The sequence below is a fragment of the Pipra filicauda genome, unplaced genomic scaffold, assembly GCF_003945595.2.
Source record: "Pipra filicauda isolate LSUMZ 115617 unplaced genomic scaffold, ASM394559v2 scaffold31_size4109673_pilon, whole genome shotgun sequence".
In the NCBI taxonomy this organism is placed as follows: domain Eukaryota; kingdom Metazoa; phylum Chordata; class Aves; order Passeriformes; family Pipridae; genus Pipra; species Pipra filicauda.
This window is the reverse complement of record NW_024104443.1, coordinates 313,945-339,623: the sequence shown is the minus strand read 5'-3', so window position 1 is coordinate 339,623 and position 25,679 is coordinate 313,945. Positions and strand designations below refer to the sequence as shown.

The 25,679-nt window shown below is 41.6% G+C and overlaps 1 protein-coding gene across 2 annotated transcripts in view; it reads left to right on the top strand.

The window, feature by feature from the left end:
* The window catches only part of MAD1L1 (mitotic arrest deficient 1 like 1), a 351,438-nt gene that overhangs the window by 117,985 nt on the left and 207,774 nt on the right, over window positions 1-25,679 (top strand). For both annotated transcript variants that reach the window (XM_027738492.2, XM_039383691.1), the window contains exon 12: window positions 24,770-24,910. In XM_027738492.2, the coding sequence (XP_027594293.1) occupies window positions 24,770-24,910 (141 nt within the window). The remainder of the gene's footprint in view (window positions 1-24,769; window positions 24,911-25,679) is intronic.

Genomic DNA, 25,679 nt, shown 5'->3' with positions numbered 1-25,679 from the left:
ATTTTGATTTATATTTTTTAAAATATGTGGAAATCTAGGCTGAAAATGATGGGGGGAACCTGAGTGTGGCAGGTAGATATTTATACCTTTGGCATATCTTTGGTCTCTGACTTGGCCTTAACAGCTATTCCTGCATTATAAAAACTGGAGGTTTGCCTTATAGAAGCATCACTTCTACATTGTCCTAATTTTTCAGCCTTACTTGCCTTTTATATCACCTCATCAGGTAGATTTTCAGGGGTTTTATGCATTACTGCCTATTTATCTTGTATTGGTTTGGAGGTCTTAGCAGGAGAACAGGCTGCTGATGTAATTCCCTCCCGTATCCCCCCTGCTCTCCAGGCTCTTTGTGCGGGTGACTCTGGGCTGTAGCCAAGGCTACCTCTGATTTACCTCTTGGACACTCAGAAGTTCTGCTGTTCCCTCCTTCAGCTCCCAATAAATCCAGAGCACTGAGAGCTGGCACCCTGCTTTTCTGGCTGGTGCATCCTCATAATCTGCTCCCAGTCACCCTGCAGGGAGCTCAGTTTGTTCAGCTCTCTGGGGAATCCTGTAGATCAGCTCTCTGAGACATAAGTGTCCTCAAAGTGGTCACTGGCACAGCTGAAACCAGTGACCTTTCTGGGAGAATTGTACCTGCTCCCATCAACCAGCAGGATAACACTTCCAGAGCTAAATCTAAACCTGCTAGGTAAGAGTTATTTGACAGTCTCGTATTGCCAAAGACTGTGGTGCTGAATCTCCTTCCATTTATAGTTAATTTTTTTCCCCCACCAAAATTTGTTTGAAATTTCCTGTAATAGAGGATTGAGTAACACTTGTCACATTTGGAAGATGTAAATCGTTGAGGAATGATTTCAGCTCCCTCCTCTATAGTCTTGCCAGCCGTTTTGCCATTCAAGGTTTGAAGGACTGGATGCTGCTGTAGAGTCGTTTCACCAGGTTTTCTAACAAGGAAATTGCCTTGCTCTTCAACCTCGAGGATTTTGTGTTTGCTCCAGGCTGAGAAAACATGGGCCAGAGGGCACAGAGGTACATCCCCTGTGGTGTCAGGAGCTGGAGGGTGTGTGTTTGTGGATGTGAGTGTGTGTGAGCCCTGGCAGCTCACCCCTGGCGGGGGACTGGCTGTCAGACGGGTGTGAAGTGCTGTGTCTTGCTTATGGCATCTCTTTGTTTCCCATCCAGAGTCAGACTAATGACAGCTCTGATAATGCCAGATGGCAGTCACCAGTCATCATTTAATAGCAGAAAAATGCCTAAATATTGTCTCCAAAATTGGTTTGTTCATTCTTTCTCCTCGTTCCAGCCTGGCAGTGATCTGCAGGCAGCACTTAGGGACCTCCTAAGAAGATCTTGTGTAGAAAACTGTCAGAACAGATTGCTGTATGGATTTTCAGAGGATTAAAGTTAATTAAAGAGCTCTTCCTCGCTTTCATTTCCTCGTATCTGCCAGCTATTTACATGCTAATATAGGGTCTTCCAGGGAGAACAGGACAAGTGTCAGCATTGGGCATGTTATCACACATGGAGACAGTAGAAAATAATGAGATGAGCAATATATATGTGTGTGTGTGTGTGTGTGTGTAGCTTGACAACTGAAAGTCAGCAGCACAGCTTTTTGCATATCTTCAGTAGTGTGTGATCTTACTGAATAGAATTCACTCCATTACATCTCACACTGCATAATTTAATACTTCATCATTCACTATAGTATCTTTACATACGGAGTTCTATAAACAGACAGATTTAAGTTTGTTTGTGTGTTTTTTGGTTTTTTGGGGGTTTTTTGTCTGCCTTGTCTTAAAGAGGAAACTTCTTTTCTGTAGAAGTAATGACCAGTTTTACTAGGAGTACAAACCTGGGAGCAGAGATTTTGGTGAGGACTGGTATCTACTCTTGCCTGCTCTTGGAAAGATTAAGCAGAGTAGATGCTCAGCATGGAAGCAAACCGAGAGTGGATGTAATAGTTTTCTGCTCCAGTTGCATTATTATTTGCCCATTCCATTTTCACATTATTTCAGAGGATTATTTTCTCCTGTAATTTTTCAATATCTTTCATTTTAACACTTTATTAAAACTGCTACATAACAGATGAAATAAAATTGATCTCAGGTTACACTTCAAGAGGGAGTTTAATGCTTTAGGAAAATGAGAAGCCTTGCTGTCTGCATTTTTAAACAAAACTATCAAAACCGTCTGTATTGTTGAGCATAGGTAAAGTTTTTTTTCAGATGCAGAAGGCAGTCCACATAGTTTGAGGGTGCTGAAGGTAATTAAGCTTCTAAGGACCAAAGGCAGTCAAAGACAGATTTGTTTCCTGAGCTTTTTGTTCCCTGATGTGCAGGTGAAATACAAAGTGAGCAGCTTAGCAAAACCAGCTCTTACCAGGGGCTGCTGTTGAAGGCAGAGTCCCTGTGTTCCATGTGACCTTTGTGAAACAGCTCTTTGGCATTAGTCTTTCTCTTAATTTTAACCTTTTGTGGTTTTCCTAGCGGAAAACATGATGGTCTTACTCTAAGGTATCAAGTGGTTGTTCTTTGGCCTTAAAAATCAACATGACATTTTGTGGAAGAGTTAAAAGATCAGGGGAAGGGAAATTCCTTTTGGGAACTTCGTTGGGAGCAGCTGGGGGGAGAAGGTCGCCCACACTGAAAAGTCATGACTGATCCCCTGCTTGCTCATGCCTTTGCAGCACAGATTCCTTAACAGATACTCTGAAAGGGATGTCAGGCCAGAGATGCCCTGGGATTTTGTTGTTAGAGGTTTTTCTCTTGTACTTGATATTCCAAATGCTCTCTTTAGCCAGCCTGGTGGGGCTGACCAAGATGAAATGCTGCTGGGCAATAAGCCTGGGGCTGAATTTGTCCCTGTTGTGGTTCTCTGAATGTCGTCTGAGCTACACCAGGGAAAAGCTGTCCCTGGAGCCTGGATAGATGTTGCTAGGGGTTTGTTACCCAGGCCTGTGCAGGTCTGAATAATTTAGAGTCATGTGTTGTTCTTGGTTCCCCAAACCAGAGGAAACCAGTATTGTTTGAGTATCTCTGCTGCCTAAATCCTGTTGCTAAGTGTGGCTGGGGGAACGTGCCAGGACTGCCAGCAGAAAAGCCAGTGAGCACTCAGAATTTATGAAAGATGGGGACACACATGGAGCAGATACCTTGTATAGTCCCTACCTGGGCTGCCTGCCCCTGGCAGGGCCAACACAACTTTGCTTGCAGGAGCTCTGACAAGTGGAAATGAAAACCGATGCTTAAAAAATATATTGTTTTAATTTGTAAGGCTCATGTCTCTTACACAAGTGGGAAGACCCCTGATGTTTATGTGTTCAATATCGGTTTTAGGCAAATATTGGCCTTTGGCCAAGACTTTGGAAATATTTTCAGTAGCCACTCTTACAAGTCTTAAAAAAGCTCTTTTTTTAAAAAGGAGTGAACTCTCAACCTTTGGAGACTTGTCTCTTATAGGTATCTTGTGTTAAATACCTACATTTTTTCCTTCCCATGTACTTCTCATTCTTTACCCGGTGCAGCCTGCGGCCTGTTAGAGTGGATGGATGCTATGGAGGAACTTCAAAAGGATATGTAGCTGCACTGGGATCTACTACTGATTTAAGGAGATGGGAAATTTTCACACTTGACAATGTAACGTGAACAGCAAACTTTTTTTTTGGATGTTGCTAACTGCTCATTTTTACCACCCTCCTGAGGTCTAAGCTCATACAAAGGCTCAGGCCTTCAGTCATATCCAGTGAAGCTTTTGGATTTTTTTTAAGTGAAGTTTAATTTTTCATCAGTCTACCAATATTTTTCTATAGCACATCTGAGAGATTTTCCTCAAATTAAAAAGCAAAAATGCACAAGAAGTATGTGAGAAAAATCAGAAACCCGATCAAAAGCACTTCAGCTGAAAAGGGGGATTTATTTAATAGGTCCCATGTGATTGAAAATAAAGGTATTTTCAGTGATGATGACTAGGTAAGGTTTAATGTTTTTCACAGGCAATGCAATTTTATAGAAAAGAATTGAGAAGAAAAAGTAGTTTTTCAGTTTTTCAGGTATTACATGCATACTTTGCTACTTTATGCTATAGCCCTTTTCTGGGACCTGTAAATTTGTGGATCTCTGAGATATTTAGCTCAGTGCAACAGTTCCTTGCTGCTGGGAGGAGAACATAAATCTTTTTTGAGAACTAAAATTCTCCAGTGCTGGTGTGTCTGATTTGTGGGTCACAGGCCCTTCGTTCTGCATCTTCACCTTCAGACATTGTGATTCTTGGTGATGTGTGTGGATATTGGGAGCAGAACATAATTTTATATATACAGATGAAAAGAAGAGTTTCAAATAACGAAGAAAGAATTTTATGTCAGTAGGGTGGGGTTTTTTTAATCAAAATTTTATGTTATTTTGATTTCTGGAACTTAAATAGAGCATACCAGACATCACATCAAGGATCCTGATAGAGAAATTAGATTTTTGGGTTTAATTTTTAGGTGTCATTCCTCAAGATAGGAAGCAAAGAAGCAAACTAGAGCAGTGAACAACATGAATATTTTGGAAGCAGCATTTTTTTCTATGTGCTACCATCTGTTGATGACCTATGCACAGGAAAGGATTCATTTCCCAAAGTCAAAGGGTTAATTACTTGATGAAATGTGCTAAGAAAGCTGTGAAATACAAGGTAAAGTAAATCCTGATGCTTGAGAGAGCTCTCCAGCCTTTTTTTTTTTTAATTCCCTCTTGGAAACTTCTATGTACTGGTTGAATGCAGTTGCTGACAACAGTAGTATTGTGGGGGAAGAAGTGATGCACAGTACTTGTCTTACGTGAAAATATATTACAAATAAAAATTAGCAAATTAAAGCACTGAAGAGCTCTGGTTCATTAACACAGTGTTTTCTGAGCATTAGCTTTCTGAGTGGTTCTGATGATGGAAAAGAGAGGTTATAAGTTCTGTCCTTGCATCCCTGAAGGGGATGCAGAGGAAGCCCAAATGCTCTCAGCATCTTTCCCATTAATGTATTTTCCTGTCTTCAGCGCAAATGAACCCCAGATATGTGATAGCTCTTAAAACATTTTGAACCTCTCTCCCATAATTAACTTCTGACGGACTGAAACAAGGCCGTGGGGGTTATGGATTCGAAGAGACTTCTCAACAGGTTTTGAAAATGGTACATAGAAATCTTTCTGCCATTCACATGATTAAGCTTAATTATTTTGAATTGATTATAAGGTCTTGAGTATGGATATGTAACAAGCTTTATGTTGTCCCTCAGCAACAGCACCTTTTAAAGCCCTCTTCAGTCAGATCCTAGTGAAGCATGATGTTCCTCTTTTTGCCAGCGTGGCCTGTGCTTGCTTACAAGATGTTGCAGCCTCCTCCTGACTTCCATCAAAGCAGCTCCCATCCTATCACCAGAGAAAGCCTGATGACACTAAAAGCCTCTTGCTCAGTCAGCATGCTGCGTGTTAGCATCAGACTGACCCTTCCAACCCTGTGAAGAAAACCTGCCAGCTCTTCCTTCCTTCTCCATTACCACCAACCTTCCCACTTCTTAGGATTACAAGATCATTTGGGTTGGAAGGGGCCTTAAAGCTCATCTCATGTCAACCCCCCTGCCATAGCCAGGGACAGCCTCCAGTAGACCAGGTTGCTCAATGCCCCATCCAGCCTGGCCTTGAAACACTTCCATGGATGTCACTGGGGGTGTCACTGATGCGAAGCAGTGACGATGTTGTTCCCCTGCGGCACATGAGAGGCTCAGGTTTGGACTGTTAATTAATAATTCCAGTCCTGTGCAATGATTAGTCTGATGACAAGTCAGTCTGTGCAAAAAACCTCTTGGTAGCCTTTGAAGCAAGCATGCAGAAATATCCTATTTTCAGCTGTACATATTTTTTTTCCCAGAATTACTTTACCATGGCACTGCTCTAAATATGTCTTGTGAGATAAGCTTTAAATCCTACTTGGGCAAAGTTTATTAAAAATTAACATTTGCATGGGGAGCTATAAAAAAGAATAGGACCTTCATTAGCTTAAAATCATCCAAAGTACAAAATAATATTGAATTGCTCTCCACTGGTCCAGACCAGGAAGGCTCTTACTGCCTGCCAGATCTTGAAGCCCAGCAATAGTCAGCATCAATAACATCCAATAAACCACACTGGAAGCTGCACCTCTATTCCCAGAGGTCTGAGAAAATGAACTGCTACCACGGACTAAACAGCCTGAACTCATTGGAATGGGATATTAGCTGTCATTCCTCTCAGTGGGGAAAACTGGAGTGTTCATTAAACATACAGCCCCAGAATAACTGCTCTGGCAGTTCATGGTGTTTGGGAGTGAAATGTCACTGCAGATGATGTAGTTTGATACAGTTTTGCTTTGTGGAAGTTCACACTCGAACCAACGTAACCCATAGGCCAGGTAAAGCTGATTTAGCCTGACGGAGGATGTGTCCCAGTGACAGTCATTCTGATCTCCAGCCTTTACAGAAGTTTGAGGGAATAAGACTGACAGTAAAGATGCTGAAATGCAAGAGGGATGAGAAAGGGACTGTACAATGGATCTATGTAGAACATCAATTTTCATTTTCATTTCATTTTCTAGGACAGATGAGGGAACACGTCCTTTCCCACATTGCTTTCCTGTTGGGACTGCATATTGCTTGCCTGTACCTCGCAGCATTTAATCTGTTGTGATTCCCTTAAATGCCTGTGTCTCCGTAATACTCACCTTCCCTTGGGCTGCGAGTCACCAGCATGTGTGTCTTTGTGTTAATTTGTCCCAGTTCAGAGGCACAGCATCATTAGTGAGGCGCCGCCGCTGCGGTAATTACTGTGGGATTTGGGCACAGCGGTGTGTTCTTGCATCACACTCCACCTTCTCTTTAATCTACATGGGCCATCTGCTTTATTTCTTAACTAAAAGTTGTTTTGTTTCTGCTTTGGAAGAGTGACTCTGTTGCTCCTAATCTTCTCTGTGTAGAAAACCATTGCAGCCAGGATAAATTACATCCCTGTTTGATAGATCGTGCTCGTTTTTGAAAGGTTTCTTTCAGGTCGTGCCCTGTAGTTTTACCGTGTACAAGTTTTTCCTTTCCTTTGTGGCTGCAGGGACAGTCAGGTCAGAAGTTTGGTAGGACCACTCTGTAATCTAGAGAACTCTTGACCACTGTAAGTCTGACCAGTCCTGCTGTTGGCTCTGTACTGAAGATTTTCCAATACAGTAAATGACGTTACTGGGTGGTTATCCCATGACAAGTTTAAGTAATAACCTTTTAAACCCCCATGCAAGTAAGAATTGTGTGTTGGGTGACAAAGCACTTTGACTTCTGTCTAAAAGGTCTGTTGTGTCTTTTGCTGTTGCTTGCCTGATCAAAAATATTGAGTTGTTGGACTAATCAGGTCAAAGGCTCGAGTTTCTCCAAATCTTCTGTGAGAGGCTGTCTTCTCCCCTTGTGCCTTTCTCTTCCCAGACTCCTCAGTTTGGATCAGTACTTTAAGAGTTGGTTTCCTAAGCCTGGGCAATCCTCAGGCATAGAAGTAGATTGTTTAAGTGGAGTGGAAGGTTGACGTTGCTGTTGGAGAAAGCTTGCTTTTATTTCCCAGAAAACCTCGTTAATTAGATGATGATTCTGAGAGGTATTTGGTATGGTCAAACTGGACAATTTTTGATGTTTTAGAGGCATTAAAATAAGATTGCAAAATAAGAGCAGTGGGGATCTGACAGCATGTGTCACTTTCCTGGTCTTTTGGAAGAATTTATAGCCTAGTTTTATCAGAAAGTGGGTTTTGTTGTTGTCGTCTTATATGCCTTTTAAAAATGTTCCTGTTGTCAATAAATAAGGTGAGGGCTACAGTGATCCATGCATCAAAAAATATAAAATGAGAATAATACTTCCTTAGGTCTGTTGGCAATTTATTTTTCTTGTAATGGGAACATTATTTCTGCATGAGCCTATCTGTCCTTACCACTAGAAGTTGATTCACACAGTTCTAAGGCAATGAAATAGCAGCATCAAATCAGGCAGTTTGCATCTTGGCTTTGTGAAAAGAATAAAAAAATAACATCATTTCTCTTAAGATGTTTTGGAGTAGAGCAATCATTTAGAAAATGAAAAGATCCTTTGTCTAGGAGGCTCTTCTGTTTCACTCTTAATCTAAGCAGCTGCCTTTCTCCTTCCCCATGGGGAGTTGTGGTGGGTAAATAACATGGAAATTCATTTGATGATGGAGACATTAGAGGTTGGCATGGACAATTAATTTGTTATTAGACAGAATTAATTTTATTTGATCCTTACATGGTTCTGTTGCTGCATATAAATTCAGCAGCTCAGTGAGTTAGCCTGTGAATGCAGCTCTGGTTTTGATGAAGGATGGCTTTTTTGGCAGCTTCTTTCCCCACCTGTGTGTGAAACACAAATTATGGGGAAGCCTTTGCCTTTGTGCTGCTGGAAGTAATTTCTGGGTTTGTGACCTAAAAGTTGTGCTTTTCCCCTTCCCGAACTAAATGCTCGGGATCATCTTTGCTCAGAACTAGTTTGAAAATGAAGTTTCTGAAGCTACGTCAACAGGAAGCTGAGTAGAAGAAAGTGAGGATCTTTTGGCTTGTGAATGTTTGAGTTCCTTTGCTCGTACAAGAGATGGAATGAAGTGTCAGTGGCTACAGGTAGAAGTGTTGACTCTCATCTCCAGAGGGATGATCTCCTTGTAGTGTCACAAAGCAGCAGGTCTGTGTTTTAGCCCAGTTCTAAGCTGCTGAATGACCACAGCCACTTCACCTTGGGGGGCACCAGTTTTCCCTTCTGGAAGATGGAGATGGTGAAGCTGAACTCCGATAAGAGGCTGCTTTAAGATGAACTGCTAAAAACTGCAGCATAAAAACCTAAAGGTAGCCCTGCCCTTCTGCTGAGTGGGAGAGTTTCACGAACAAGTTACTTATAAGAGTGTCCTCATAAGACATCTGCATTTGCATATATTATACTGCATTTTTCCTCCTGCTTCTCTCCTGCCTTAATTGTCTGTGCTCTAGTTTTCCCCAGACTGGAGAGTCTCTTGCTTGTGCTAGATTGGCAAACTAAAGATAAAAGTTTTTGAAAATGAGACCAAGGACAAAAGCAGGGAGGATGTTCAACTCAGAACTGTAAAGGAATATGTGAGTGTGTTAAAAAGAGTACCAAATTCAATTATTTTTGTTAACCAGTGAGATCAGAAGAGGAATCAATTATATTGTGCAGGTATCTCTCTCTGTGAGCTGCATGGTGATAACTTCAATTGCATTTGCTTTTTAAAGTTGATGTGGCAGTAGACAGCATTGTTTCAGTAGGAATGAGCAGGGAAGAGACTAATGTTGTCTGTAAGTGGCAGGGAAATACAAAACTCACACCTCTTGACAGTAATCGTTTTTGTTTAAAAAACAAATAAGAGAAAAAGCAGGAGAAACTTAGGGATAAAATCACACCTCTTGAAGAAATTCAGGGCTAGACTTGGCGTATGTTGTTGGAGATGATTTAGCTGTAATTAAATAGGTTCTAACATAGTGGGTAAGACTGTGGATGAGAAGAGGGGAAAAAACCCATTCTGACTATCCATTAACATGCCAGACTGTTAACAAACTTGGTAGGAGAGTGGTGTGTAAGTAAGGATTAGTGATGAGTAACTGTCCTCCCCTTTCAGCAGCTCCAGGTCCACAATGAGCAAGCGCTTCATGCTTGTGTTAAGCACCCCCACCACAGACAGGTCTGTCATTTCTGGGTCTGTTTAAAATGCTGTACTAACAGACACAGTAGAGACCTCAGAAATTCCCTGAGGAATGCAGAAGTCAGCCCAGCTCCTGTTTGTTTCCCATCTCGCGCTGCCCCAGTGAGGCTCTCACTGTTTGCACTCCCTGACCCCACGTGTGTGATGCCCAGCCAGGCATGTGCCTGTCCCTGGTGCCCTGGTTCCTGCCAGCCTCCAGGAATCACTAAGACAGATCACACGTGTGCCTAAGTCTGTGCAAACATTCCATAAAACCTTTCCTCGCAGCCGGGGCTTGCTGTGGGATGTCGTGGCTCTGGGGCTGCTCTGGTGTGCACAACAACACGCTGCTCATAAATAACACCAGGTTATTTATAACACGCTCCTATGGTGTTACAAATAACAGCCATATCCATCACACACTGTTCATTGAAACATAAGAATTTAAAACCGCTTCAGAGATCCCCCTGTTTCTACATGTGGCGAGTGAAAAAGCAATTGCTGTTTGGAGAAAGGGAGGAGTGGCTTGGCTTTTCTCTTTGCTGTTTGTATCGGTGGGGTAAATTGTCTAATAACCCCAATTCTAAGCTTTTGAAGTATTTTTATTGCAAAAAGTATTCTTTAAGTATGAAATACATATGTTTGAAGTGCATGAACGTTGAATTTAGAGAAGAACGACAGCGTTCAACTCAATTCAGTGGGTGATAGTAAAGAGGCAATTACATATGATTTGTGAAATAAAGAGAGCAACCTCGGCAGAGTGTGGTACCTGCAGGGTTTAACAGCACACTCTGATCTGAGCTAATAAGAGCAGTGTCTAATATTAGAGTTTGCCTTGTCAGAAAACCCATTAGTGTGCCAGTGTGAGGACGGTGTGCGTGATGCAGAGTGAGCAGCTGTTTGCCTTTTGGTGCCACAGGAGGAGGCAGGGAGAAGCTCTCTCTGAAAAACTTCATTTGTCATGCTGCTGGTTTTTTTGTTTATAGTATTAAACTGTTGATTAAGAAAAAGATGATTGAATAGGTACCTTCTTTTAGAAGCACACAGACTTCAGCTGGAGATTAATTCCTTTATTTGCTCGTGTTCCTAAGAAGTTTTTAAAGTTATGTGTAAAGTCGTTTTTTTTCTTTTGAGATGGAAACTTAGGAGCTCTCTATTTTTCAACCTGTTTACTCTTTTCATGTCATCTTCCTTCATAGCTGCTGAACTGACAGTATTTTTCCTTCCTTTCTCACACTAAAACCTAAATACAATTACAGTTTCCATTTTATGCCCTCTGGAGAAAAAGGTCTTTATACAAGCTATGCCACAGGCTTGGTGAGGAGGGGTTTTCAGTTACTACCACATTTGTTTTTAAATTCAAAGCTTTTAGGGACTAGTGTTTAAAATTAGCTATATGGGATAACCTGTTGGATGTGCAAATACAGAATATTAGTCAAAGACCACAGACATTTCTTCTCTGCTTTGATTTTCAGAGTGACTCTGAGTCTTCTGTATTTTGCTTCATGGTGGCTGGCCCTCAGTTTTCAATTACAAAGTGATTTCTTGTTCCTAATCCTCATCTAATTCATTCCTGGCTCTCCTTCCAGTCAGGTCTGGATAACTGAGAGAGATATTACCGTGGTTCCTCTCAGGTGTTGGAGAGAAATGGATATTTATTAGCCGTCTGCTGAAATGGTAAAAAATAAGAGGAAAGAGTGAAGAATTACACTACTGAATACTGCAGAGAAACATATCTTCAAATATGTACAAGACTACTCTAGAGGAAAAGGTAATAAATTTTTGCCTGGTATTGTGCTTATAGGCTTAGGAGATCGTTTCTAGCAGGTATTTCCTGTTCTGTTCATGCTTCCAAGGCACTGCCCCAGCAGCTCCAAGTACAGACAGGACTGATGGACTGTGCTGTGCCCTTTCCTCCCTCCAGGACCTCTGTGTCCTGCCTCCTTGGACTGAGGGGGAAATCCGAATGACAGAGCCTGTGAGCCAGCCTGGGAGTGAGCCTGGGGTGGATGGGATCAGTATTTCTTTGAATGGAGCTCTGTGTAGGTGGTCAGTGAGATACCAGCCCCTGTGAGGCTTCATGTGTTTAGATCATCAGACAGTGCATCATCAGAAGGTACATCTGTATTTCACAAGTACATCAACTGCTTGTACCTTCATCATGTTTCAGAAATGCCACTAGAGGATATTATGAGATGATCACACTGTTTTAAGTGTGTTCAGAAGTTGAAGACTTCTAAAGATACAGCAATAGTATTTTCTTCACATATACACGTTTCATTATGTATATCTGGAGCCGATCTGATTTGCTCACATTCAACTAATTTACTTCTTGACTTAAGTGAGTATTAATCATAAACTGTTTCATTAGTAACTAATTTGATTCGGGGGAAAAAGTTGAAAAGATTTGACATCTGCTGTAAAATTTGCAGCACTTCTTCCATGGACTTGAGGCAGGTATTTTGCACAAGGAGTCTTTTGCATAGCCCTGATTGTTAATTTTGTTTTTGTGTGTGTTTAACATCCTTGATGTGCACAGGAAGACAGGCAGAAACTTATGACTTGCTGCTTTTTGGGTGCTTCTGTGCTTACCCTCAATAAGCTGGAGATCCTAGTGAATTAATAATCATGGGCAGCATCTCTGAGACTGCACTGACAAAAACAATACAGTAGTCCTGCTTTCTGTGAACGTGGTAGAGCTTATGTATGTTGTTATTGGAGGTGAAATAATAAGGCCAAGTCTAAAAAGTAATACTTGCAAACGAAATACAAACAGCTTTTTGGAATGAGTTGAAGGAGAGGGATTGTGAAGTGGTCAAATTCCAGCTCAGTGATTTGCTCTTGTTAACTTTTGTTTTCCCTTGGTCTCTAAACCAACATCTTTTTTTTGTGCTCATGGATTCAAGTGATTTTTATGTTGATTGTGAAGGCTTTTTTGAACAGCCTAAGGTGGATGTTAAGGATACTGTTAAATAATTTTAAATGAGGAATTTTATCTATTCATGGACTTGCTTGTAAGAATTCTATGGGACACGGTCCTGGAGAGAAGGGGAAAGCAGGAGAGCCAGGGAGGTTGGGATGGACAATATCTTGAGCAGCTTTCAAACCTCAACTGTTGTGCAAGTCTGAGTCTGTCTAGTGCTGATAATAAACTACATTGAAAATGGCATCATCTCATACAGCTGGTAAGATTGGCTGGTAAGATAAAGCTGAATTTGAGAAAGATTGTACTAAGTCAGGAGAGTGCCAGGTTTATTGAAAGGCATTTTATTAAATAATATAATGGTATTTCACAAATGGAAGCAGAGAAGCAGAAGAGCCAAATATAGCAACAGATACATGACTTCATTTTAAACTTTTTGTTTACTTTAGAATAATAAAAATAGTTCTGATAGTATTTCCTGACACATTTTCCAGAGATGGAACAAATTTGGTGATGAGTGTTGCGTGCTTAAATATCGCTGTGCAAACAGGTCTGTTCTCCCCTTTTTGTTTTCTTGAGGGCTTGATCGTAAACTTGGAATTCTGTAATTCTGCCTGTGGTGGTTGGGTGTCCTTTGGATTGGCTTTCTGGTATGTGGAACCAAGAAAGGCTAAAATTCAGCTTCAGTGCCTCCGAGTTGTCCAGACAGTTCTGCACAGTGGGTGTGTTGCAGTGTGGAAGTAGGAGCTGATCTTCCCCATTAACTGTCTGCTGTTGACAGTGCTCTTCCTATGGTGTTACGTGGCAGGGAGAGACTTCTCCCCTCCGTTCCTGTGTCTTTTGTTTGCCAATAATTTCTGTGATTATGTTGTGTTCTGTTCACTTTGATGAGGTTGTGCCCAGAAGTAGAAAAGCTGATGGTCCATTTCATTCTCTAAAACGTATGAAAGCAAACCAGTGGGTTTAGTTTGTAAGAAAGTAGATTATCTGATACCCTGGTTCTGCTCTTTATTACTGTGTGGTTTTGTTGAAAATAAAATGTAGGTATTGTGGTCAAATATTGATTAAAGATTGATGAATGTTTTGGTCCCATACGTTTAATCATCACTCTCTTTCAGATGTATATAATGAATATATTTCCTAAATAGTGTTTTTCTTCTGATTTTTCCACTGTTTTTAATGAAGCATGACTTCAGTACTTCACATTTTGTCTAATGGTTTGAGCATAACATTGTTGATGTCAGTGCAGTTTTGAGGAAAGGTTTTGTTGATTTAATATTGCAGAGGCAGTGGAGAGAGAGAGAAAAGAAAGGAAATGTCATTTTGTCTGCGTGAATTAATTTTATAGTGTCTGGTGACACTGTAAAGGGAAGATGATCACTGAGTGGCAGCTAGTATTAATAATATGTCTACTAACTTGTAGGCTATTTTAAAGTAATAGTTTCATTTCTGAAATGTTTAAAATTTGAGGAAATCTGTATATATGGGTTATTGTCACGTGGGCTGCAGATTCTATCTTAGATATAGGGTGGCATCCTTCTCTCTCGTGTTCTCTAGGTGTGGTTGAGGAGGTTAATCACTGGGGGTTTGCCATCCCCTGGCTCAGCAGCTTTTGGGAAAGCATCTGGTCCTGTTTCTCTGATGGGCTGAGCCCTCTGAAGGTGTTGAGCAGTTGGTACTTGCCAGCCCCTGGAGTTGTGGTCCTCACATGTGGGGACATCCTGGCAGAGTGGGGTCTGTGGGTAACTCATATGTGGGTGAGTTTGGGCAGCAGACATTGGGATCATGGGCTCTTTAGCCAGCCAGGACTGGGTGAGGATGTGCCTGTTAGAGAGAGGGGGGGAAGGGGCCAGTTACTCTGTGCATCTTCACTGTTTCTCTTCATTTATTCCTCATCCACCCAGTTCAGCTGCGGATGCTGCAGAATGAGAGCAGAAGTCAGACATGGGTGATGAGAGTGTGAAAGGCTGGAAAAGCAGCTATGCTGGAAAACTACAGATTGGACTTGTTTACCTTAAAAAGTAGTTGAAGAAGAGGTGACAAGTTGAAAGCACAGAGTCTAATGAATGAGTGGTTTAGAGAAGTTATTTGGGAGCTGTTTTCCCTGTCTGCGTGAGGCAAGAATAGAGGTGTTCAATGAAGCTGAAAGGTGGCAAATTGAGACCTGATAAAAGAAAATACATTTTCAAGAAATGAAAAACATACTAGGATTAATTTCCACCAGAAAACTGGCAAGGTCAGGAATTTCTGGGGGTTCAGCAAGAGACTGGATATTTATACGAACAATAAAAATATCCAGAGGAGTTGTCAATGAGAGCTTGCTGTTCGAAAGTATTTATTAAATATAATTTTTCTTGAGTTGGAAAGCTGAAGGTGGAAGTGCAACTGGAATAATGGCAAAGCACCATAATCTTGTACCTGCCTGCAGCAGTCCTTCCTGTAGCTGCTTCCTAAACATCTGATTTTGTTCTTTACTGTTGTGTCTGGGTCTCAAGAGAAAGGGGATTCCAGGCACAGAAAGATGGGCTATGGGCTTCTCTGCCAGCCTGCACTGAGGTTTGTACAGGATTTGAGAACCAGCACATGGCAAAGCTCTGTTCAGAAGCTGCACTCCTGAGCACATGGTGGCACATTTTCTTTTGTAAATGCAGAAATCTCTTTCAGATGTGCAGGTCACAAGGTTAAAGAGCAGCCAAACTTCATGGTGATTACTTGCTGCCTGAGAGCAAACCCTGAAGTGACTCCTGTTTAAGATAATGAGACACCTTTTGTGAGTTTTGGCTGAGCTGTGCTCTAAAGTGAGAGAATAAACGTATCCTAAAAACAGCCAAGGAAGTGTTGCTAGGTGCAGATTCCATCTTACACACTCAAAGTGTTAAAATGATTATTCATTCATATTTTCAAAGGATGCAGGTTAAAACCTGGAACCCACATCACGTGGGTAATGTGAAATATATGTTGTGTAATATGAAATGAGTATTTTGACCTCATCCAAGTAAATAATAGAATTTTAGTTCAAAGTGATGGCTTATCATTGCTTTGCCCTGAATAAATCACTGGGGGTGATTAAATAATCTGGCCCAGTCTTACTGTTGGGAGCATGGTTTGGGTGAGAAATGACCCTTTATGGTTATTATCATTTCAGGAAGAATATACTTAGAATTCTTTAGCTTTGTAGGTGGCTTATGTAGTATGGAAGGTGCACACTGTGCCTCTGGTGCCTAACAAAATGCTTTATGATTTTTGGTCAGCAATGTGGGCACCAGGGCTGCTTTGGCACTGGAAGTGGGATTGTATGTATGGGCTGTTAGAGTTTTTTACCCTCGATATCCTTCATCCAGATGGGTCTGTGAATACTGTGGGCTGCTGGGGAGTTCCCTCGAAGTTATGGGAGAGGAACCAAAGGGAATTTCAGACAGTTATTGTAGATAAGTGAAAACAGCTAAACCCCAACATGTAGTTGTCAGAAAGGGCTTTTGCACAGATGGATTCAGCCCCATGGCTTGCAGGTTTATCAGAGTGGTGGTTTGCAGTGTGGGTGCTGTGAGTGTCTGGCTTTGGGCTTCACGTGTGTTAAGGTGCACGTTACTAAACTTATTTGCATGAGACTGTCCTGTTGCAGCAGATCCTCAGCCAGACTGTTCAATCTCCTCTGCCCAGTGTTCTCTTCCTGAGGAGGAACCACTGGCCTACAAGGACAGGGGGTGCCCTCTGCCATGAGAATCCTTTAAAGATAATTCAGATATGCTGTGGGTGACCTAGGAAATAACTTGATGTATAATTTGTGAAACTCTTACTGAAATTGCTGATTCTTTTATACCCTGGAGGTAGTAGAGAGAATATTTTATGAATTAAGTAAAGTAAGGGAAATTATTAATGTCTTCTAATAAAACAGTGAGGTGATATATATTCTGAAACATCATCTAAAATCCCTTTTTCTCTGCCTTCTTGAAAAAACCTCTGCTGCCATTTCTCTAGAGTTGTTGACACATGTTGAGGGGACAAAGGAATTAATTTTGAGTTCAATGGAATGTGCTGTGTTGGAGCTGATTAGATGAACTCAGATCTCTGATTTTTTTTGTCCTCTTGAAATCTGGTGTGAGAGATTTGCCCTCCTGCTTCAGTTCTGTCTTAGCCTAAATATCCCAGGAACAGAGTTCAGGCAATGGGGCCATTCCTCTTCCTTTATTCTTGCAGAGATAATTGCACAGGCTTAGAGCACAGGTCAGTTTACTTTTCTCCCGAGTTAATGATATTTAAGTGGTTAAAACTGCAGGAAACTGCCTGTTAAGAGCTTTAGAGGCCAATATCTGGGTTACTCAGTAGGCTGGAGGAAAAGAAATCTGAGGGTAAGCATGAATGTAGGGGTGAATTTTTATGTGCTGTAGACACTGGCAGATAGAAGAATCTGATATACCTTCCCAAAAACTTTCTTTTTGAGGTCGAATAAGGTTTTTTTCCTATTTTTTTTAATAGATGAATAAAGTATCAGTTTTGTACTGCCAGTAGGTAAGAATGAATACATTCCCTTGTCAGCCTTCTCTCTGGCAGTGATGGTAATCCAGTGGCTGGGTTGAAGAAAGTATTGAGGTAGTTTTGTTTTGTTTTGATTTTGGGGGGTTTGTTTGTTTGTTTTTGTTTGGGGGGGTTGGTTTTTTTGTTTGTTTTTTTTTAAGAAATTGCTGTTTTTTCATGTGTGGACTGTGCACGTGGTGTCAGATGGTGAGTGAGCCTGTGCTGAGGCAGGTGAATAAGGCAACTTCACATTACACAAGATTGTCACTGCCTGAGCAGTGGGAATAAGAGAAATGGTAGGAAGAAGAGGGGTTTTTTTTGGAATGAAGAGATGAGAAATACACTGAGGCAGAAAAGCAAGCTCGTGCTGGAGATAGGCAGCGGTGAGCGTTCCGGTAGAAGGGAGTTAAATGAAGGAAAAATCATAAAATTATTTCACAGCAGCAGGAGGTTAAGAAACATAACTAAACATGTTAAACTCACTGTGAAGCAAGAGGACCCCAGGGGTATTTTAGTCAGATAATATTTAATTTGTTGCAGTGTCAGTTGTATGATTGCTTGTCAGCTGGCATATGTATGTGCTATAAGCAAAATGAGGCTTTCAGAGACCATGCACAATTTTCCAGGAGATAGTAAGCAGGGGATTTATCAGAGACAGATTAAAAGGGTTACAGTGGATTTATTTGCTCTGGTCCATTGCCAGGATATAAGGCAAGCTGAGCTCTCTGCAGAGAAGTGTTGGAGGAGAGGGACCAAGAGCTAGAAAGGAAGAACTATAAATCTGTAGAAAAACTTATGGAATACAAGAGCGTGTAAGATACACAGGTATTTGTGGGAGTACATTTAAAGCTGCCAGCTGAGTGTTTGCCAGAAGAGCAGTCAGCTCGCACAGTTTCTCCAAAATTTAAGAATGGATGGTTGGGAAGCTAAGAGTATCTCTGAATGCCTCATTCTGGCACCTAAAATCAGTCTTTGATTGCTTTTCTCATGCTCTCTGCCTGGCTGTGCCCCCTTCCCACCACAGTTTCCCTGGGTGACTGCTTTCTCTGGACTTCCAGCCCTGGGAGGAAAAACAGTGTTCAACCTGAATGATACACAGCCTTTCCTAGCAAGAAAATGGCTCTGAGAGTCTTAGAAAACTGATGAAAACCATCCCTTGCAGAGAGATGATGGGACAGACAGGGATGCTTAATTCCTGGTTTGCGTGTGCTTGTGGTTACAGAGTATGTCAGTCATTCCAGCCTCTCTGCCACCTACTCAGGTTAGGCATGGATGGAGGTTCTTGGACTTATATAGAAGGGATATTTTATTTTTGTTGGACAAGCCTTGGTTGTAGGAAACAACACATCTGAAAGGCTTCTTTATAGGTTAAATCTATCTTTAAGTTCCTGCAGTAACGTTATATTGGCTTGAGGGGCAAAAATGAGGGTTGATATATGGACAGTCACATTTGAGAATTATGGATGTTTAAAAAAAATGTTCCCCAGTGTTCTTGTCAGTGCAAGGATAGTGAAATCTGCTGGATGTTTTTATTTTTATGGAGTTAATGGGCTTTTTTTTGTAAATGGTGTTTTAATTGAGGTCTTGAGTAAAAAGTCAATGGTGTGTATATACATACATGTCTGCAGTCAGTTCTGATTTGCAAAGTAATGTGAAAATAGGTCAGCCACAGAGAGAAATGCTGGGAAATGGCTGTAGCTGAGAAGGAAGTTATTTGGAGGTTTGGGAATAGAAAATTTTGGTTTGAAGATGATTTGTACAGAAGACAAGGGTGGTAAGAGGAAGGCGAACAATTTGCCTTCTGGTGGTAGTAGATGCTGCTGTAGGCAAGGAGGGTTTGAGAAGTTTCTGGTAATTTAACTTTTGCTGGTTTTGCTTGGCCTCGGTCTCTTGGGATTTTTGTCTGTTCTGGAAGAGTCAATTAGCTGCTGTGTTAATTAGTGCTCCAGGAGGGAGTTGAGGGGATGTGGCTCCCTTACACGTGTTCCTGTAAGAGCCAAAGTCTGACTGAACATGCCTTTGGCCACAACTCTGCCTTCAGGCCCCTGTTTCCTGCATCTTGCTCTTGCTTTGTTGTTACTTTCCCCCCTCCATCTTCCATAAGGCAACAGGATATGAACATGTTACCAAGTAAGACTTACAGTATATCAATTCCTTATCAGTTCCTCCAGCCATCAATTTGGAGCAGAACCTTTTCATTGTCAGTAGCCCTGTTGGCATTCCCTGGCTAATGCTGTTCTGTGCTGTACAGGGCATCTCCCTGTATCCCAGGGAGCTGAAAGAAGGATGCCCATGCTTTCCATAAGGAAGGTGCAAACTGGCAGCTCTGAGAAGGGGCAGATGCCCACTGATGCTGCAGCCTGTTAATGGTACCTGGTGTCTCTGCTGCCACACAACACTCTGTGCTTTGTTTTCATGAGTTTCACCAACCTGATGCAAATTCATTTCTCTAAATTACAGAGTTGTTGTTGAATTGTAATTCTGCTCTTTGAGAAACACATCACTGAAGTTAAGATTTATCACATTTATTATCTGCCTTTATTCTGTAGACAATTTACCTGTCAAAGAAGGAAATTAGACTGGTTTGATATTATTCATATTAAGGCTCAGTTGATTGTTTCTTGTCCCTAATTCTTCTCTAGCTACTTGCAATCTGATTGTTAATGTTTTCTTCAAGTATTTTATGAGATACCAAAATATTGAAGTGATTTATAATTGCCAGAGTCTATATCTTCTCATCCATCCTTCTTTTAAAAGGTTGGGTCTGTTCCACTATCCTATTTTCAGGTCCTGTCCTGCCTTTTGAGAGTTCATCAAAAATAGTTGCTCATGGACCAGAGATTACTGTGGTTAATCTTTTTCAAGTAACCTAAAAATACATTTTTTCAATAGTTCCTGACACAGTCTAATATATTTAAATATTCTTCAATTATTTCTAATTATGTTTTGGCTTATGTTCCTACACCTCATACTGCTAATTTTACTAATGTTAAACATCTGGTCAAGCCCCACATGCCATCTCCCTTCTTCTGTATGTGTGTTTGTGTACCTTAAAGCAAGGAAGTATAGACCTCTGTTACACAGTCTTCTCTCTCTTTTATTTGTGTTTTTATGAGAAATAGTTACCTAAATTATACCTGATTGCAAATAGCACCTGTTTGATGTCGAAGCCCCATATCTTTCTTCAGTCTTGAAATTTTCCCTTATTACAACTAATTTGGATTTAGGAGTCTGGAGAGGAAGAGGAGGAGGAGGAGATCTTGCCACTGATTTCCGATAATGAAGCAGTCTATTAACATTCTCCAAAAATTATCATTAATTAAACAAAAAGCTGATGTAACGCTCGGAACAGGAATATTTCTGTACCATCAAAAAAAAATAAAAGGCACTGAATGGGAAATATCATTATGATTCTGCTTTACAGAGTCTGTCTCCTCTGCCAGGCTTTAACCCGTGCAGAAACGAGAGAGCAAGCGAGCTGTGCGGTTGGGTTGTGGATTAATAGTTGAAGTTCACTCGTGTGGAAATAAAGCAGATTTTACTGTGACTAGAATCTGTCATTAAAAACCCATTATTGGAACCGACCGGCACAATTCCTGCTTTTTCATTGCTAATGACAAAACAATCTGTTCTTTAAAAAAACAACAAGCCTATGTTTTCTTGCAGAGAAATCGTGCAGGAGTGTTACCAGAACAGAAGCCGGGTGAAGAGAGGCAGTTGAAAGATTTATTGATCAATAAACCAGACAATTACAGCTTGTTTATAAAAGGCAAAAAAAAAAAAAAGCCACCTCAAACCTCAGGCCTGCGAGCAACACTGAGACTCTAATAATGATAACTCTGGCATCCAGCTCAAAACGATAAAAGTCAATAGGAAGATATAGGATTTCAATAAAATTATGACACCAGATAAACTTTACCCCAGGAACAAATTTTCCCTGGGTGTGTGACTGACTTCAGTTAGATTTGTAACTTTAATTTCTTTCTTATTGATTTTTCTTTTCTTCAACTAATTAGAAAGTCTGTGGTGAATGGAGTGTGTGTACGTTTGAAGAGGGGCTAACGAGCAGCAGCGGGGGCAAGGCCTGAACTTATGTGGTTGTTTGTAAGGTCAGAGGCTTCTTGAAAATTTTTTGGCTGTGTTTTACTCTTCAGTTGCTTCCAATAGCCAGCTGGGAGTCGCTCTCCTGCTCCTCAGTGTGACTGTATCTGAAGCTGTGGGCTGCCCTTGGAGATGTGCAGTGCTGCAGTGGCACAGGGGTGGTGCTTGTGTGAACTATTCTCAGGCATTTCCCTAAAATTAACCCCAAAGCCCTGGAGAAGCCCACTTGTATTCCTGCTGTTTCTAAACCACTCTGGTGTGTGAATGCCGTGGAAAGGGACTTTGAGTTTCAACCTACTTGCCAACCAGATGGAACTTTGGCTTTACACAGAGGGAATAGAGGAGCTGGTGGGAGGACTGGGGAGAAGCTTCATCTTAGGGGTGTCATTTTGCAGAGGCATTTTCCTGTTCTTTTCTTCATGGGATTAGCTCTAGTTTCTGGTTAAAATTATAAAATGTGTTTTCTTTTTAGTTACTTATGTGGTAGTAGGAGGCATATTTGTTTGATGAATGGGCTGGTGCTGGCAGAAGGAAGGGAAACTGTTCAACCTTTGAAAAAAATCACTATCCTTCCTCTTTTTCGAATTTACATCTCCTCAAACACAGCTGCAAGCTGCAGCACCAGAGTTTGTGTAGGGCATTAATTTCCTAGGTTTATAATGAACATCAAAACTGTCATTCTGCTTTTAGGGCATGTTTAAAGTAAGCTGCATTTCTGTTCAGGTGTTGATTTAAAACTGCCTAGGGTAAAAAACACCTGGAATTGTGCCAGTGTAGGTCCATGGTGAGTTAGCATAGGTGCCCCATCCTGGTTAAATTTTGGGAATTCCCAGAGGAAGTGCTTTTTAGTAATTCTGGTGAATACTCTCCTGATAGGAAGCAGGAAAGCAGAGGTGTTGGAATAAGGTTAAAAAGGGTGTCTGAAAGTCCCTGGGGAGGATTTTGATGGGGCTTGGGGAATATCCTGTTGTGTAGAATGAGGAAATATTGCAGCAATTACTAAATTAGGATTACATCTTAGAGAATCTTCTTAGACAGAGGACTTATCAACAGGAACTTCTGTTTCCTGCCAAACTAACAAGATCTTTAGGAGGGAGGGAACAGCTTTCAGTAAGTGCTCTTGATGGGGAGAAATTTAAAAAATGGAGCTGGGGACCACTTGTTGAAAGCTGAGGACTGATTTCATTTCAGTATTAATATTTAGAAATAATTGAAGAGCAGAAGTGAACGCCAGGATCAAGTGTTTAATTGTGCCCTTTAGTTCAGCTTTTCAGCACCTTTTTTCGCAGTACAACTTGTGCTGTGTTTACCATGTGTGTTTTTTCTTGAGAAGTTTACTCTTCATTTAAAAGAAAGGCTTTGAAGGGCAAGGGCTGTAGTTGATTTCTGGGGAGAGACAGCCTGTAGGGGTGTCCTGCTCCCATGCAGTTTTTCCATGCTAACATGAAAGCAGGAGTTTGTCCTCCTTGCAGCTGAAGAGCTCGGGGAACTGCGAGGATCTTGCTGGGGATGACTCGAACGACCTAATATTCAGCAGTTAATTGGAAGCCAAGTGTGATGGGAGTTGCCAGGGGTCCTGTTTGCTTTTGAAAAAACGCTAAGGATTTTGGGACTGCCCTGCTGTAATGGAGAGAACATTGCAGTGGTAAATTATCACATCGATGAAAGATGCTTAGGAGAAAATTAGGATAGCGGAGCAGCTCGGAGTGTGGAGAAGGAGGGAGGATGCTGTAATTGCAAATCTAATTGCAACAACATGCAAAGCTCAAACCAATATGTTCACTAACTGCTGTCATTGTGTTCTCTTCTGTGCTCTACACAATGATTTGACAATAAATGGGGAATGGAAGGCATCTCTTGAGCAAAAGCAGTTTGCCTTATGGGGAGTGCAGTGGGCAGACTGGATGATGTCTATGTGTATTGGAGGAGGAGGAGGAGGAAGGAGAGATCCTGTCCTGCCTTTCTGCTAAAGAAGTTCTTTACAAGGCTGGTGTGGCTGTGTCTGGGCTTTCTCCTGCAGTAAGATGGAAGTATTTCCTTTCTCACGTCTGTCAGATGTGTAATTCTTTCTAAACTACGGCAAAACTGTTCTTTCCTTGAAAAAAAATTCTCTTCAGTCAGATCTGGGTTAGGAGCTAGTAATAGTTACTGGTACTATTTATGTTGAAACCTGTTTTTCTTTATAATTTTATTAACTTGGTTCCTGTAGCCTCAGGTTGTCCTTTGATCTTGGGGTCCTTTTACCTGCTGACCAACCCAGCCATCTTGGCTGACCTTTCAATCTGTGACGTGCTCTGAACACATGGTACCTCTGGCAGTGCCCTTGGTCTTGTTGTCACACCTTGAATGTGAATGTTCCTTCTCTTCCCCACATGTGCTCTTGCTATCCACGTTCAGTCTTTGACCTTTAGGTTTGGAAGGAGGAGATAACCTTTGTATCCAGGCTTGCTTAGCTGAGCAGTTAGTCACCGAGCAAAAGAGAGGCAGCACTGCCTTGGGTTTATGCCAGGGGCCAGAGCTGCTTTGACTCTGTTCTGTAGTCTCACAAGCATCAAGGTTCTTCCGTGCAGTCAGAAGATGAAACGCTTCATCAGCTGGCTAATCCCCCTGTGCGTGTTGCACCGGAACCAGTAATCTCCTTAAACACACCTGACCTCTTGAAATTTTCCTTTTGTCCCCATTCTTCTCCATCAGTGCCTTGGAGATAGGTGGTGTTTGAAGTTGGGAGTGCACTAGGAAATACTTCAACCAGGAACCCCTACAGAAAGTTTTACCTTTAGCTTTGAGCCCAAGCCTTATAGTTGGGAACGTAAACTGCTCTGAGGGAGCCGAGAGAGATCCTTGTTTTTGTCTTTTTCTGCAAACGCTTAGTTATAATTGCCAGCAGATTGTGAAGTGAGCCAAACACACTGTCTGCCAGATATTAACCCCTGAAAAAAATATTTGTTACAAACACTGAGCGTCGCAGCGTTTAACAAGTGATAAAGTCACGTACCATTTTGAGGATATTTGCTCTCAGCCACTTTGTTCATTGTCAAATCTGTTTCATTTCTGTTGTGACAATTCTGTTCCTTCTTTGCTGAAACTCTGGCAGGAATAATGTCAAGTACGACACGAAATATTTGCTGAGGAAACCCATTCAGCCATGTTGAGTTAGAATAGTATCCCCAGAAAGAGGGCAGGCTCTGTTTTCAGTCACCATCTGCTTGTTAGAGCGTCTGCACGTTGCTTTCCTGCAGGGGATGTGGAGTTTTACAGACACAAGGCAGTCTAATTTTTCAGTTTTCACAGCAACAACATTTACTTTATTACAGCTGTTTGCTCACCTGTGGCTCAATGCTGATATGAAGATGACGAGTGCACGTCCATCAGCGTTTCATTGCTGCCTAAGAGAACAACGGGCAAAACCCTGGAATGTTGTTCTGGGAAACCTCTCCTGGGGGTGCAGTCAGGGGCTGTGTCTCTAAAGGTGTCTGTTCTTTCTTCCTGGCAGGAGCGGGATGGGATGCGGGCGATCCTGGAGTCGTACGACAGCGAGCTGACCCCCGCGGAGCACTCGCCCCAGCTGGGCCGGCGCATGCGCGAGGCCGAGGACACGGTGCAGAAGCTGCACGCTCACAACACCGAGCTGGAGGTAATAAAGGAGCATCAGGTTCTAACCCCAGGGGGGAAGGAGTTGAGACCTTTCAGATTGAACTGCCTTTGTGATGTGATCTCCCCTGGCAGAAACCAGATTTGCAATAATCAGACTTTAGAATTCCAGCATCAATAAGACTAACGAGTTATTCTGTGCCTGGTGCTGGCGGAAGCCAAGGATAATCTTCGAGTGTGATGCACCCATGCATGGCTGGGGTGACAACTAGTTCCTGTGGGTTAAAGGGATGCATTTAAGGGGAAGTAAAGGAGTAGCAAGTGTGGTGTCATCTCTGTGGTCTGGTCCAAGTGATTCGCTATATCACGTCTGTCAAGGCTCTCCTGTACACAGTGGGAGCAACTTCTGTTTATAAAAGCTTTAGTTAAGGGTTGAAGAAGTAAATCTATGTGCTGTAAGTTCTTCACTTCTTGGCACTGGGCCAGAAAACCCCAGAATACTGGTCACTAGTAAATGCTTTTTACTAGATTTTCTCTAAGAAAGAAAACATTCTTTCCAAAGATAGACTTCTTTCTTGAAGGAATGCTTATATTATCTTTAGTTCTCTTTTTGGAAATTTGTATTCTGAAATGTGACTGTGGTGAGATAAATGTTAACATGCACTGGCCAAATCATTCCTCTCTCCTCTGTTGTGCTCTGTCATAGTGGAATGAGCTTTACAGTCATGAGTTGAAATATTTGGAATATGTCTGTGATCTCAAAGCTTGGCAGTTTTATTTCACAGGCTTTACAACAGTCATAAGTATGCGAG